This window comes from Ornithorhynchus anatinus, chromosome 4 (assembly GCF_004115215.2).
Source record: "Ornithorhynchus anatinus isolate Pmale09 chromosome 4, mOrnAna1.pri.v4, whole genome shotgun sequence".
Taxonomy (NCBI): domain Eukaryota; kingdom Metazoa; phylum Chordata; class Mammalia; order Monotremata; family Ornithorhynchidae; genus Ornithorhynchus; species Ornithorhynchus anatinus.
Window position 1 is genome coordinate 6,829,041 of NC_041731.1, and position 15,885 is coordinate 6,844,925.

The window sequence follows — 15,885 nt, forward strand, 5'->3', positions numbered from 1 at the left end:
TCGTCCTCTAACCTGTAAGCTCGCTGTGGGCAGGGAATGCGTCTGTTCTACTGTACCCTCCTTAACAGGGTGCTCTGCGGTCCTCGGCCCATGCTCTAGCCACTAAGCTCACTGCTTCTTACTTGTTTTTCTTCTGCAATCTCGTGAGAAGGTCAGAAGGAAAGACTTCTGCCCTTTCGAAAGGCAAGTGAAGGGAGTGCCCTGGGGTCAAAAAAAGCAGCTGCTCACATATAGCCGGCGGTTTCAAGCACATCTCGATCCAGAATCTAACCCGGGGCCAGGCACTTGTGTCCGCTCCTCTAGTTTCTATTGCTCCTCCTGTCTGTAATTCATCTTTGTGACTGTCTTCCCCTTTAGACTCTAACCTCCCTTAGGACTGGGATTGTGTCTCTCAATTCTACCGTAACTTATTCTGACGAGCGCTTAGGACAAGACAGAGTAGTCACTCAATAAATGATGGATCAATAGGTACTCTCCCCGTGACCAGACTTGATGATAGTAAAAAAACCAATAATTGTGGAATCTGTCGAGCGCTTACTATGTTCCAGGCACTGTTCTAAGCACTGGAATGGATACGAGTAAGTGGGTCTGGCACGGTCCCAGTCCCATGTGGCCTTCACCTTCTCCATCCCCATTTTACAGATGAGGCAACGGAGGCACAGAGAAGTGAAGTGACTTGCTCAACCGAGGTCACGCAGCAGATAAGCCGTGGGGCTGGGATTAGAACCCATGACCTTCGGACTCCCAGGCCCATGCTCAATCCATCACATCATGCTGCTTTCTCTTAAGGATGCGACGCTACAACACTCCCCGGTCCAGGAAATGAAGGAAATGGGGGCACCAGACGTGGCTGCGGAAAGGACCCCTACCTGCTTCACCACGGTGACCGTTCCTGGCGCCATGGCAACGACGGAGGCGACGGCGGTGGCGTCGTGGCTCTCGTTGCCCAGCTCGAGGATCTGCTGGAGGATGTTGACGGCCGTGGGGTCCAACCTCTCCCCTGGGGAGACAGACGGGGAGCGGGAGACTCTCAGGGCCAGAGAAGCAAAGCGCTCGAGCTTCCCGGTCGGGAAACGGGCCCCTCCCCGGGGCTCCCCGGAATGCCTCCAGATCCTACATAGATTTTCCCGGTGCAAAAAACTTCCCCGACAGGTGCAAGTCGGGGTTCCCAACAGAAACTGTCAGAGGGGAAACCAACTGAGTGGAAAAAAAGCAGAGCTTCTCCCTCCTACTTGGGCTCACGGTTACTGTGCCTGACCTAATTAGCAGGTACCTACCCAGGTGATGAGAACGATGTCTGACACATAGTAAACACTTAACAAATACCACTGAAAAAAAGCTTGCACAGAACCATCGAATTTTGGGACGGGGACCGTGTCCAATTCAGTTTGCTTGTATTCACCCAGGGCTTACTTAGTACAGTGCCTGGCACACAGCAAGCCCTTATCAGACACCGTCATTATTATTATTAGTCTCTCAAGCACTTACTACGGTACTCCACCCATAACAATAAATACAATGGATTGATCTGAGCTCATCTTGAGCCTTTTTTCCACTCCTCAGGGGATGCGCTATAAATGTGCTCTGGGAGGAACCGGCAAGGGCTCAAGTGAGAAACGCCCGCGTGAGTTTGGGGAAGAAAAGGTCACGTAACTCTGCTCTGGGTCCGCCAGTTTCGCTCCCAGACTTGGACTTCTTGACCAGTTTAATTCAAATGGGGAAAAGAAAATAAGCCGGAATCTCAGTTTCCTGCCCCCGGACAGGGTTGTTTGGCACTTTTGTTGGGTTCAGGGTTGATGTCATCGTAGACTCCACTCTGTCCTCAATCTGGCCTTTCTTTTTTAATGGTATTTGTTAAGCACATACCATGTGCCAGGCATTGTACTATGCACTGGGGTAGATTTTAGTGAGGTTGGACACGGTCCCTGTCCCACATGGGGCTCCCAGTCTTAATCCCCATTTTACAGATGAGGTAAGGGAGGCACAGAGAAGTGAAGTGACTTGCTCAAGGTCTCCCGGCAGACAAAGGGCAGTGCTGGGCTTAGAACCCAGGTCCTTCTGACTCCCGGGCCCGTGCTCTATCCACTAGGCCAGGCTGCTCCCTCCCTTCTAATTCATACGTCTATCCCTTCTTATTGTCACCTTGGTTCGCGCCCTTGGTGCCCTCTCCCTGGGGATGAGAGGGTGGTGGTCTGTAGCTGGGGGGAAATGGACTCAAGACTCACTCACTTCAGCTCACCGACCACCCACGAATTGTCAGTTAGTGCTGAAAAGTCCAAAACAGCAGCTTTCTGCTTTTTTTGGGGGGGGGGGGGGAGGTTTGAATGGTATTGACTCAGCACTTCCTCTGTGTCAAGAACTGTTTTAAGCACTGTGGTAGATACCAGCTCAGACACAGTCTCTGTCCCACATGGGGCTCTCGCTCCGAGTAGCGAGAACCTTTATCGAATCCCCATTTTGCAGCTGAGGAAGCCGAGGCGCTTGCCACGGCTTTGGAAATCGGCGCGTCCCGAGAGCCCGCCGTTGATTGTCTCTATCTGTTGCCGAATTGTACATTTCAAGCGCTTAGTACAGTGCTCTGCACAGTAAGCGCTCAATAAATACGACTGGATGAACGAAAGACCCCGGGCCTGGGAATGAGAAGACTTGGGTTTTTCATCTCAGCTCTGCCAAACGCTCGTTGCGTGACCCTGGGAAAGTCACGTCACTTCTCTGTGCCTCAGTTCTCCCTCCTACTTAGACCGTGAGCCCCAGGTGGGACGAGGACTACGTCCAAACCAATTCACTCGTACCTACCTCATCACAGAACGGCATCGGGCTCATAGTAAGTGCTTAACAAATACCGTACAATAAAAAACAACCCAAAGCCCCCCCCATTGTTCTTCAGTGACGGTGGCAGCAGGCCCCGTGGCCAGGATGAGGAGGAGACCCCCCCAGGGGCCCTCCCCCCGCTCCGAGGAGCAGCGGCGAGCCGGCTCCTAATTAAGCCAGGACTCACGGCGGGTGGGCTTCCGTCGGGGGGGGGGGGCTGGTCTCCCTAACAGCTGAGCGACTCCCCTTCCCATCCTCTCACCGTTCTCAGCTGTGTACCGCAGGTCTTGCAGGGCTTCGACCGCCTCCTGGGTTCCCTGGGCATCTTCTTCAGCCTCCGCGATGTGCAGGAACTGGGTGGCTGCTTCTTCAGAGATCTCTGTGGTGAGCTAGACACAAACCGTCAGCGGCAGGGGGAAGCTTGGCGACGCTCCCGGCGTCCGGGGTCCCCCAGACAAAACCCCTGCACGCAGTCACCTCCTGACCCCCAAGAGGCCTACAGAGACACGTCGACGTGGCGGGACGGCAACCCCAATCCCGGCCCCGATCCCCCGGAGAGCAAGCGACTCCGGGTCTCCGATGGCCCCGGCTACAGGCGTCCGAGATAAGACGTGAGCCGTAGCCGCTGAGAGATACGCTCTGCCCGGGCCGAAGAGCAAACGAGGGCATTCTGACCTCTCCGTGAAGGGACGGAGACCGATCGAAAGGCAGGGAGTCTGGAACTGGAGGCAAATGCGGCAGCAGAAAGAGTTGGGGGTCAGAGCGTACCCAAGCAGAAGTCGACGGCCACTCACTGTTACCGAAAAGGCTCTCGTGACACAAGCAGCCTTTCACTTTGCCCTAGCGTGTAAGTGGTGGGAGCTGAAGTCTGCCCATACTGGGTATAATGAGGCTTTTTTCTTTTTTGTGGTATTTTTTTTAGGGGCTTACATGTCCCAGGCACTATACTAAACGCTGGGGTAGATACAAGCTAATCCGTTTGGACACAGTCCATGACCCACAAGGAGTTGACGGTCTCAATCCCCATTTTACCGACGAGGTAACTGAGGCCCAGAGAAGTGAAGCGACTTGCCCAAGGTCACACAGCAGACGAGTGGCTTGAGAAGCAACGCGGCTCAGTGGAAAGAGCCCAGGCTCGGGAGTCAGAGGTCGTGGGTTCTAATCCCGGCTCCGCCATTTATCAGCTGTGTGACTTTGGGCAAGTCATTTCACTGCTCTGTGCCTCAGTTCCCTCATCTGTAAAATGGGGATGAAGACTGTGAGCCCCCCGGGGGACAACCCGATGACCTTGTATCCCCCCAGCGCTTAGAACATGCTTGACACATAGTAAGCACTTAACAAATACCATCATCATCATCATCATCGAGCGGCAGAGCCGGGATCAGAACCCAGGTCCTTCTGACTCCCAGGCCCGAGCTCCATCCACTAGGCCATCCTGCTTCTCTTTCTTAAACCAAAGACCTCAGTTTAGGACTCATCAACTGAGGACTCCACAGAAATTAGAGAGCAACAGAGTGGTGAACTTCAGGATGCGCAGGAACAAGGTAAAGGAGTTGGGGATTGTCTAATCTGGAGAAGGGTGGGGAATAACTGGACGGCGGCTATGTCACGGATGGTCACCAGGAACCGGAGGAGAACTCCTTCAACCGCATCATTAAATCCCCGCCTCTAGCTCGTTGTGGGCAGTGAGCGCGTCGACCCACTCCGTTGCGCTGCATTCTCCCAAGCGCTTACTGCAGTGCTCTGCATGACGGCCACGTCCCGGGTCCCAAAGTTTACCTCCCACTTAGTGCCACCGTCATTCTCCACCAGCTTCAGACTGTGCTTGTTCTTCAGGTGCCTGTTGAATTCCCACTTGGTACCGTAGACAAAACTGCAAATTGGACACTTGATGCCTCCTGGAAAACGGGTGAGAGGTGAAATTAAACCGGGCTTCCCTCCCGCATTTGGGATGACTCCATTCCCGGAAAAAGGCTAGGACTCTCAGGCCGATCTGACGGCGTGACTCGCCACGAAATGCCAGACCATCAGGTACCGACCGGAGCCCGGATTTGGGCGGGGTCTTATATGAGCCTGGGGTTCTGGTTTTGTTTTTGTTTCTTTAACGGTGCACACGTTAAGTGCTCTACTGTGTGCCAGTCACTGTACCGAGCACTGGGGTAGATACAAGCTAATCGGGTTGGACACAGTCCCTGTGCCACCTGGGATTCACAGTCTAAGTAAAGAGAGAACCGGTACTGAATGAATCCCCAGTTTACAAATGAGGCAACTGAGGCACGGAGGAGTTAAGAGACTTCTCCGACGTCACGCAGCAGGCAGTTGATGGAGTTGGGATTAGAACCCAGGGCCTCTGACTCACAGGCCTGTGCTCTTTCCACTAGGCCATCCCGCTGGCCGTTAATTACTCCTCGAAACACATTTCCCTTCACCGTTATCTTGGTCATTACATTTGAGACTCACCACCTTGCGTTTCTATACAGCTCACAGAATGATATATAGCAACGCCAAGCAGCACACTTTCCGTGACTCCGGACAGGTCGAAGATATTATCAGCCATAAAAATGAAATTAAAGATTCACTCTGCGGCACTGGCTCATAAAAACTAATTTAAAGGGAAAGGCTTGTCTATACCATGTTGAAATTAAAATGAATTGAACAATAGCTCGCGTTAATTACCGGCGCCACCTTTGAAATTGTGACTTTAATTAAGGGGACAACAAATGAAACTCTGCAATCTCTGTGGTAATGCATAGGCTTAATCGGCCTCAGGGCTGAGGAAGACGCATTTCTACCCAGTTGATGGAATGCTGATCGACGTACGGGAAAGGTCGGTGGGAGACGGTGTAAGCTACCCGGACCCTGACGTGAAGAGTTCCGAGTAAACTGCTACTGAAAATGAAACTCTACATCATCCTTTCAAGCGGGGTTGAGCCACGGTGTCGTTCCCTCCCCCGTTCCCCTCTCCTTCTCTGATCTACAGCCGTCTGGCCGTTCGAGTGAGTGCTAAGGGTCAAGGACAGTGTGGCCTAGTGGAAAGGACACGGACCTGGAAGTCCGAGGACCGGGGTCCCAAACCTGGCCCCGTCACGTGTCTGCTGGGTGACCTCGGGCAAGTCACTTTACTCCTCCGTGCCTCAGTTCCCTCGTCTGTATAATGGGGATTAAGACGGTGAACCCCACGTGGGGATACGGGCGGTGTCCAACCCGATTAGGTTGTGACTCTCCAATCCTGACGTATAGTAAACGCTTAACCAGTACAATCATAAGAATTTTAAAACAACCGAAAGAACCAGGGAACGGTGTTTTCCCAGCGAAGTTCGTCCGGCAGGCACCGAAGCTAGTGTCATCCACCTTACCTCCAGCCCTCATCCTGCTGGTTAATAATGCTGGCATCCGTTAAGCGCTTACTATGTGCAGAGCACTGTTCTAAGCACTGGGGGCGATACAGGGTCATCAGGTTGTCCCACCTGAGGCTCACAGTTAATCCCCATTTTACAGATGAGGTAACTGAGGCACAGAGAAGTGACTCGCCCACGGTCACACAGCTGACGAGTGGCAGAGCCAGGATTCGAACCCATGACCTCGGGCTCCCAAGCCCGGGCTCTTTCCGCGGAGCCACGCTGGTTCCCCCCGTCCCGGCCTAAGCGCTTAGTACAGTGCTCTGCCCACAGTGAGCGCTCAATAAATACCACCGACCGGTTGACCGGTGGGGTCTCTCAAGGTCTCGAAGCCCGGGCCGAGGTCTCGGAGCTCAGGCCGGAAGGGAAACTCACCTTGCTGGATCAGGGCTTCCGCGGCAAGCTCGCCCGAGCCCACGTTCACGTACTCCTCGTTGGGATGCTTCCGGTTGTAATGGCGCTTCAGCGAGCCGGAGATGTTGCAGGAATAATGGCAGTGGGCGCACCGGAAGGGCTGAGGGAGACCGGGGGGGGGGGGGGGGGGGGGACGGAGAAAATACGGAAAAATTCACAGGCTGGCTCAGGCATCGCTCTTCTCCCAGTCAGTGTAAAATTCCCCATGCATTTGGATCCGCGCCCTTGAAGCACCTGCCAGTCACCCCTCCTTAGGCCCCACGGCACTTAAGAAAATAGCCTTAATTTCTTTAGATTGATGTCTGCCTGGGAGTCGGAGGTCATGGGTTCGAATCCCGGCGCTGCCACTTGTCTGCTGTGTGACCGCAGACAAGCCATTTCACTTCTCTCTGTCACCTCATCCGCAAAATGGGGATGAAGACCGTGAGCCCCCTGTGGGACCACTTGATGACCTTGTATCTATCCCAGCGCTTAGAACAGTGCTTCGCCCATAATAAGCGCTTAACAAATACCATAACTATCACTATTATCATTCTGTAAATCTCATCTGCAAAATGCAGAGATTAAGACTGTGAGCCCCAGGTTGGACGGGGACCATGTCCAGATGAATTAGCTTATATCTACCCTGTGCTTAGTACAGTGACTGACACATGGTAAGCGCTTAAGAAACACCATAAAAAAACCCAAATCCACTGCTCCATCTTGCCACCCACATGGCATGTCTCCCTCCTCCTTTCCCTCACCATCTTCCTCCTCCTCTTCCACCCCCTGGAATGTCCCCAAATCATTTTTCCCACCATCTCTTCCTTGGTGGAACTTTTCACAATTTCCACGATGTGTCTGTGTGTCGGAGGGGCAGGGGGAAGTAGAGGAATCCATTCCTTCAATAGTATTTATTGAGCGCTTACTATGTGCACTGTCCAGTAGGCGCGTGGAACGTACGATTCGGCAACAGATAGAGACCATCCCTGCCCAGTAACGGGCTCACGGTCTAATGGAATGGGGGCCGGGGCCGGGGGGAGAAGCCGCAAAGGTAGCCAAGACCAGGGGGTGGCCCAAAGAGGGAGGAAAGGGGAAATGGGGTGGTCCAGGAGGAGGGCCAGAGTGCGGGACGGAAGGAGGGTGCAGAGTGCAGGATGCGGATAGCCAAGGGGTAGAAAAACTGAAGCTTGGGAAGGGGCGAATCAGGCGCGGGTGTTGCGAGAACACAAATCTCTCGGTGGTACGTGTGTGTGCTTCCAGCTGAGTCCACCAGGATAGAGAGCGACAGTTCATTAGGACAATGAGAAAGGTGTGAGTTCAGCATTTCCAGTGCGTTCCACTGGGCAGCAATCACCCTAATGGTGCGCCTTAATGGCTCGGCCCCGGTCGGAGGGTGGGAAGCGGGAGTTACTGCCGGAACGTCTCCCCCGTCGCGGGAGTCACGGCTCAGGCTGCCGAGCCAAGCTGGGATGGCGTCTTGGGGCGGGGGGGTGGGGGCCTGGGGGCCTGGTTGTCTTCGTCCCTCCCCGGCCCCAGGAAGGGGGGCGCGTGACCGTAGTCGTGACTGCGGTAGCTCCCGAGCACTTACTAGGTGCCAACCGGAGAAGATACAAGAGAAGCAGCGTGGCCTCGTGGAAAGAGCACATTCTGGGAATCGGAGGACCTGGGTTCTAATCCCAGCTCGGCCACCTAACTGCTGTGTGACACCGGGCACACAGTCACTTAGTCACTTAGCTTCTCTCTGCCTCCGTTACCTCACACGTAAAATGGGGATTAAGACTGGGGGCCCCACGTGGGACAGGGACTGAGTCCAACCTGATTACTTTCTATCTACCCCAGCGCTTAGTAGAGTGCCCGGCACATAGTAAACGCTAAACGGATACCATTGAAAAAGGAAAAGAGACCGAGATTAATCTCATTCGGCCTCAGAGGAAAGGAGAGCACTAGCCAACCGCAGGACCCTGGGCGGATCGCTAAACAGCCGATCCTGGGTCACGGTTTCCTCCTCTGTGAAATGGGGAGAAGAGATCTGCTCTCCCATTCAGGTGGTGAGGCCGGGTAGGGACTGTGTCCGATCTGAATGTCCAACGCTTAGCACAGTGCTTCACATCAACTAAAAGCCTCAAGAATTAGAGAAGAATTAAAGAAGCGGCGTGGCTCGGTGGAAAGACCCCGGGCTTGGGAGTCAGAGGTCAAGGGTTCGAATCCCAGATCTGCCACTTGTCAGCTGTGTGACTGTGGGCGAGTCACTTCACTTCTCTGGGCCTCAGTTCCCTCATCTGTAAAATGGGGATTAAGACGGTGAGCCTCATGCGGGACAACCTGATAACCCTGTCTATCCCAGCGCTTAGAACAGTGCTCTGCACATAGTAAGCGCTTAATAAATACCAACATGATTATTATTAAGAATTAGAATACACTGGCTACCGATTACTGCTCTCCTCTGAGCTTAGAACAAGAGGAAACAGGCTTTCACTGAAGCCTGAAGGATTTGGGTTGGAGGAAATATTTCTGGGCAGTGAGGGTAAGTGAACCGTTCAGCCCACAAGGTGGTAAGCTCTGGTGGGGGGGATGGTTTACCACAGGAGGTTGGGCAGGCAGAAACGCAAAAATGGGTTCAAGAAGAGTTTAGACAGGCCTGTGGACCGTGAATCGGCCACGACTGTACCAGAGTTGGCTCTGGTTCTTCCGGGCAGCTGGGGCCAGGCTACGCAGAGGGCTTAGCGCATGGTAAGTGCTTAACAAATATCACCGACGATGCTAATCGTAGCCCTCGGTGCGTGCTTCCTACGTGCCAAGCGCCGTCCTAAGTGCTGGGGTAGATACGAGATCGTCAGGCTGGACCCAGCCCCTGTCCCACATGGGGGTTCCCAGACTAAGTGGGAGGGAGAACAGGCATCGAATCCCCATTTTAAAGATGGAGAAACTGAGGCACGGAGAAGGGAAATGACTTGCCCAAGGTCACACAGCAGACAAATAGCAGAGCCGGGAGAAAACCCGGGTGCTCTGACTCCCAGGCCTGGGTTTTTTGTATCAGGTCACTCTATTCCTCATCATATTACCACAGTCAGCACTGTCGCAGATGATCATCAAACGACCCCGCCCCCCGAAAAAGATAGATTTGTTTTGCCCTATACCCAAGGATTTCTTGTTTCTGACTTTTCACTCAGCTGCCATACGCGGCGATAAACAAATGTCATTTTGGCGCAGAAACCACTGGCATTCGGTCTGTGGGTGCTCTCTTTAGCTTCTCCCTTTGCACGTTTGTTTGTGGTGAGAGCCTGGCACTTGGTAAACCCTTACCAAATACCGCAATTACCATCTCTATCATCTCTCAATATCGCATTAACTCTGCCGCTACATTTGAGGGGCGGGGAAGGTGGCAAACGTAGGTGAAACGAGCGAGGCTGAGTTCTCCTGCACCGCTGACCGGCGAATGCACGGATCGGTTCGGCGCGGGCTCCCCGCCGCTCCCCGTCAGCATCAAGCAGGGCATTTCAGCGGCCCCAGAGGTCGCTTTCACCACTCGGGGAAGCGTCCACGGATGGAGATAATATCGTCAAATGGGGCCGCGGAGGAGGAGACTCATCCGTCCCTTGGAGGGGGGGGTGCAAACCGGAAACGCCGAAGGTTCGGGGATTCTTTTTAACGGGATGCTTATCAAGGAAATGACAAAGGACAACTGGAATCCACCGAACGGCTTTCATCAGGGAAAGCTCAGAGGCTGTTTAGCGGGGGGCCTGGAAGCCAGCTCCCACTCATTTATTCATTCAATCCTATTTATTGAGCGCTTACTGTTGGCGGAGTACTGTACTAAGCACTTGGGAGAGTACGACAGTCAACCGATCCCTGGTCCCCGCTAAAAGAGAGAAGCAGGGGCGTGTCTTCCCAGGACCTGCCATAATAATAAGAACTGTGGTATTTGATAAGCGTTTACCGTGTGCCAGGCACTGTGCTAAGCGCTGGGGTAGATACAAGGGGAAGCAGCGTGGCTCAGTGGAAAGAGCCCGGGCTTCGGAGCCAGAGGTCATTGGTTCGACTCCCGGCTCTGCCACTTGTCAGCCGTGTGACCGTGGGCGAGTCACTTCACTTCTCTGGGCCTCAGTTCCCTCATCTGGAAAATGGGGATTAACTGTGATCCTCACGTGGGACGAACTGATTACCCCGTATCTCCCCCGGCGCTGAGAACAGTGCTCTGCACATAGTAAGCGCTCAACAAGTACTAACATTATTATTACTGCTATTACAAGATCATCAGACTGGACAGAGTCCCTGCCCCACGTGGAGCTCACAGGCTCGATCAGTGGGGAGACTGTCTGGAGAATCACTTTAGGTGGGTGGCGAGGCGAGCCTGGGCAGAGAAGGCCTCGCCTCGGCACCTGGCACGACGAGAAGCAGCACGGCTCAGTGGAAAGAGCACGGGCTTTGGAGTCAGAGGTCATGGGTTCGGATCCCGGCTCCGCCACTTGTCGGCTGTGTGACTGTGGGCAAGTCACTTCACTTCTCTGGGCCTCAGTGACCTCATCTGTAAAATGGGGATTAAGACAGTGAGCCCCACGTGGGACAACCCGATTCCCCCGTGTCTACCCCAGCGCTTAGAACAGTGCTCGGCACACAGTAAGCGCTTAACAAATACCAACATTATTATTAGTGGATAGAGCACGGACCGGACCTGGGTCCTAACCCCAGCTGTGCCACGTATCTGCTGTGCGACCTTGGGCAAATCACTTAACTCCTCTGGGTCTCAGTTCAGCTACCGCATCTGTAAAATGGGGATTAAGACACGGACTGTGTCCAACTCGATTAGCTTGTATTCACCCAGGCGCTTTGAACAGTGTCTGGCGCACAGTAAGCACTTAACAAATCCCATTAAAAAAAAAAACAAAAAAACTACGGCACAGCGCTGGGCCTCTGCTGCAGTCGCTTTGGCTGCGGGTGACCTCTGTTCATAGGGTCCTTGGCCATGGGCTGCACACCTGCCCACGGTGTTATGGGTCCCAGTGGAAATAAACAGGCAGAGAGAGAGACGGAGAGAGAGACGGCGGCGCTGAGCAAGCCACGCAATGCTACGGGAAGCAGCGTGGCTCAGTGGAAAGAGTCTGGGCTTCAGAGTCAGAGGTCATGGGTTCGACTCCCGGCTCTGCCACTTGTCAGCCGTGTGACTGTGGGCGAGTCACTTCACTTCTCTGGGCCTCAGTTACCTCATCTGTAAATGGGGATTACCTGTGAGCCTCACGTGGGACAACCCGACTACCCTGTATCTCCCCCGGCGCTTAGAACAGTGCTCTGCACATAGTAAGCGCTTAACAAATACCAACATTATTACTAGAATCAACTTCTCCACCTGGCTCTTTTGCCCTGAAGACATGGTGACGTCCCAGGCTTCTCCACCGTCCTTGGCGGGAGACTCTGGCATCGTCGTCATCATCATCAAAAATTCCCTTTCAAAAGTTAGGTAACCAAACCGTAATGGGAGAGATGCTCAGGTATCCAGTTTATCAAACTTTCAATTACCTAAACTAGATTCGGCCCCAATTAATTAGGATAATTTGCTTCTTACGGAACAGGAAATTAGAAGCAGGCCAAACACCGAGGCAGTTGGTAAATTAATCTGCATTATACAGAGAGAAAGAAACTGTTAAGCTCATCCTTCCTTTATCTGTGATATTTCACAAAACCGTCTTGTGCGTTTTCTGACATACTTCAGGAAGATCACGTAACGAGAGGAACGCCCACACGATGTTATTTAGAAAAGTTAATTACATTCTCCGTGCATAATTTACCCCAGCCCATGGACCATCAGGCATTTTGATGGCCACGATTTTTTTCAACCGCTTAAATTTCGCTCAACTCAATTTGCGGTCTTACACCCCCTCCGTGGCCGCGTTAGAAGTATTTTGATCAAATATTTAATGGGTGATTTTTACTTCATTTCGCTCGGTTTCTAGGAAGAGCCGGGCCCAGACTCCCACCGGTGCGGGACGGGGCCCGAAGCACCGTGCCGAAAGCAAACCGTATCAGAGTCACCCGGGGACCCCGGTGGCTGGCCGGAAGGGTGAGGTCAGGAACGGAGATTGGGAGATGAAAAATAAATCTGGAAAAGCCCTTTCTAGTCTCGGTACGGCTGAAGGAAAGCAGGTCCTTTCGCTTAATTACTCTGAAACCCCCGGGATTCGCTCGTTCAAGTGACCGAAGTCTCGGGCTAAGCCCAGACAGTTGGGGAAGGGTCGGGGGACGGAGGGGAAATAAAGGTCAAACAGGATATCCTGGCTAAGGGGGAGGGAAGGCATCCCGGCAATGGGGCTGCGGGGTGGTGGGGGTGTTGGGGAGGGGAGAGCCTGTCCATCTCCAAGGTTGACAGCAACAGCTGACAACAGTCAATGTTAACGTCGCTACCTGTCACGATGCCTCGTGACAAGCCTTGCCCGGGCACAGACACACACATAGACTCTCCCAAGCATCTTCCCCTTTCCCAACAGTTCCATCGGTCTCCAGGAGCGGAGGCTACGCCCTGGCCCAGGTGAGCGGAGGGATCGGGAAACTCCTGATGATCTGCGATCATAACTGTGGTACCTGTTGAGGGCTCACAACGTGCCAAGCACTGTGCTAAGGAGGGGCCAGCTCAAGGGTCCACTTAACGGTCGGCTCCACGTCAAAGCTGCAGGAGGGGGTGATAGGTGGACGATGGGGCTGAGGGGGAAGCCGGCCGGGTTCTCTGCCGTTGGCCTGCCGGGGGACCGCGGCCCTCAGTGGACTCGTCGGGAAAATGGGGCTGGAAAACTCCGGCCTCCCCATACCTCACAGGGATATGGCAAGGATAAGAGGAGATCACTGATGTGAAAAGCCTTTGGGGAAAAACATAAAACAGTGCCTCCCGAACAAGACGGTATTATTAATCTCGGCTTTTCACAATTTGATAATACTACCGCTGCTAACAATAATAACAAAAAAAAGGAAGGTGAGGGCCAAGAAGCATCGAGAAGGAGGCCATGCTGAGCCGATTCCGAAAGGATCGAGATTCGGAACGCCCCGATTTCTGACGATTCCAAGAAATAACTTTGTTCCGGGGGTCTGCCGATGCAGTCGTTGAATTTAAGACACGTTTTCTGGAAATCTCTGCAAGTCACTGTCATATTTTAGGAATGGCACAAATGAGCAAGCATCTGCTCTACTGGTATTCTCACCGGTCCACAGAGAGGGGCAGAGAATCGGAGCAGAATCGGGGCACCCCTCCACGCCCACTGAGCGGCCAGGTGGCACAGTGCCCAGCAGTCTGCCCGGGGGGCTGGAGCGGCACGAAAGCACACGAGGGAGCGAACAGCAGTCTCTGCAATTTCTAAGGAGTCGTACCGTCTTCCTAAGTGTGGCAGCTCCCCTCCAGAATGTCAGCTCATTATGGGCAGGGAACGTGCCCAACTGCTCATTTTGTCGTACTGTACTCTCCCGAGCGTGCTTACTGCAGTGTTCTGCGCACAGTGAGCGCTCAATAAATCCCGTTGATCGACTGAGTGTCCTGATCTTCCCCAGCACCCGCTAAGCACTTCCTCAACAGCATATCGAATTATTTTTCCCATTAATCAATGGGGGTATTCACTGAGCACTTACAGTGTGCAGAGCACTGTGCCAAGCACTTGGTAGAGTACAAAACAACAGAGTCGGTAGACACGTTCCCTGCCTTCAGCGAGCCTACCATTACCATCATCGTCCCTATTATTTTCACGCTGGCTTCCTCTGGCCATTATCTAGGCCACACGTGCACCTGTTCCATTTCCCTCTCTTCGGTCAATCAGACAGCGGTACTTACTGAGTGCTTACTGTGTGCACAGCCCTGTACTAAGTGCTCGGGAAAGCACACTGCATTGGTAGACATGCTCCCCGCCCACCTTCCTTAGGGTCTTGGCTCCCCAGATGGTGAATTTATGAACCGCTGGACTTCAGCTCCGACTCCTACAGCCGAGGAAGGCATTTACGTCTTGGAATGAGACGGGGGACCTCCGGAAGCAGCCCCAACCTCGTCCGCTGTGGCCGAGACGGCCGAAGCCGCCTCGGGTCTGTGAGGCTCGGAACCGTCTCGGTCATCCTTCAGAGACCGGGAGGAGAGCGGTGCGGAGCGGGAGGAGGATGAGGACAAGAACGTGGACCGGGAGGACCAGGAGGAAAGGGAGAAGAGAGATAGGAAGAGAAAGAGGCGCGGGAGGAGAACAAGGACATGGAGGAGGAGGGAGGCGAAGGGGAGGGCGAGGAGGGGCGGGAAGAGGAAGGAGGACGAGGGTCTTACCTTAAAAGAGGCGTGCTGCTCCATGTGGCGGAGGAGTTGGGGCTGCTGGGCGGCGTGGTAGTCACACACGGTGCATTTAAACTGCTTCCCTGGAAGGAAGGGGGAGAGGAAGGGCTGGGTCAGGTGGGAGGTCCCAGCCCCCGCTACCGACCCCGGAGAAGGGGCCGGGCCGACCGCCGTCCCCGGCGGCCTGAAGACCGATCAGAAATCTGAACCGGCAGGGAGAAGGCCTCGGCCACCGTCCCCATCCAACCGAACGGGCCAAAGGCCGCGACCCACCATCACCACCCCGGGATCGGCCGACTGCCCGCTGGGTGCCGAGCGAGCGCCGCGCGCTGAGAGCTTGGGAGGGTCTCGCAGACCCAAAGCCCCCGATCCCCCTGCCCTCCGGCAGCTTCCCCTCCGAGGCGGTGGATACCCCCGCGGATGCCGTCGACCCGTGACGGACCTAGTGGCGGAAGGCGTGGGCTGGGAGCCCCGTGAGGGCCAGGGACTGTGTGCGATCTGATTAGCTTGCAACTGCCCTGGTGCTCGGCTTGACAGACGGCCCGGTTATTATTACTATTAGCACGGGTCAATCTGGGGAAAATGAGGGGTGTTAGCCCAGCTCTGGCTTACGCAATGAAAGACGAGAGGCAGGAGGAGCCTGGAGAGCTAAGATAAAGGGGGGGGGCGGAGGCGTCCCGATTCCTCTTCCGAGGAGCAAAACGTCACGATCGGGGCGGAGAACCACGGTTGAAATCCTTGGGGGGAGCTCTTTCCAGCTGGACAGGAGAGGATTCTCTTCACCCAAGATGAGCAGTGATAGCAGTAGAGATCGTAAGTTCCTTGAGGCCATATACTCTATTGGATTCCCCCAAGCACTTAGTATGGTGCTCTGCAGACAGTAAGCACTCGCTAACAATAATAATTGTGATATCTGTTAAGGGTTCGCTGCGTGCAGAGTACTGTACTAAGCGCGGGGGAGATACAATATCATCGGGTCCCTCGCGGCGCTCAGAG

The 15,885-nt window shown here is 54.1% G+C and overlaps 1 protein-coding gene across 3 annotated transcripts in view; it reads right to left on the minus strand.

Annotated features, from left to right (window-relative positions):
- ZFAT (zinc finger and AT-hook domain containing) overlaps positions 1 to 15,885 on the minus strand; it is a 51,009-nt gene that overhangs the window by 3,566 nt on the left and 31,558 nt on the right. For all 3 annotated transcript variants that reach the window (XM_029062891.2, XM_029062890.2, XM_029062889.2), the window contains exons 11-15: positions 14,884 to 14,972; positions 6,585 to 6,723; positions 4,591 to 4,709; positions 3,074 to 3,200; positions 870 to 1,000 (exon numbers count right to left, since the gene is read on the minus strand). In XM_029062891.2, coding sequence (XP_028918724.1) covers positions 870 to 1,000; positions 3,074 to 3,200; positions 4,591 to 4,709; positions 6,585 to 6,723; positions 14,884 to 14,972 — 605 coding nt within the window. The remainder of the gene's footprint in view (positions 1 to 869; positions 1,001 to 3,073; positions 3,201 to 4,590; positions 4,710 to 6,584; positions 6,724 to 14,883; positions 14,973 to 15,885) is intronic.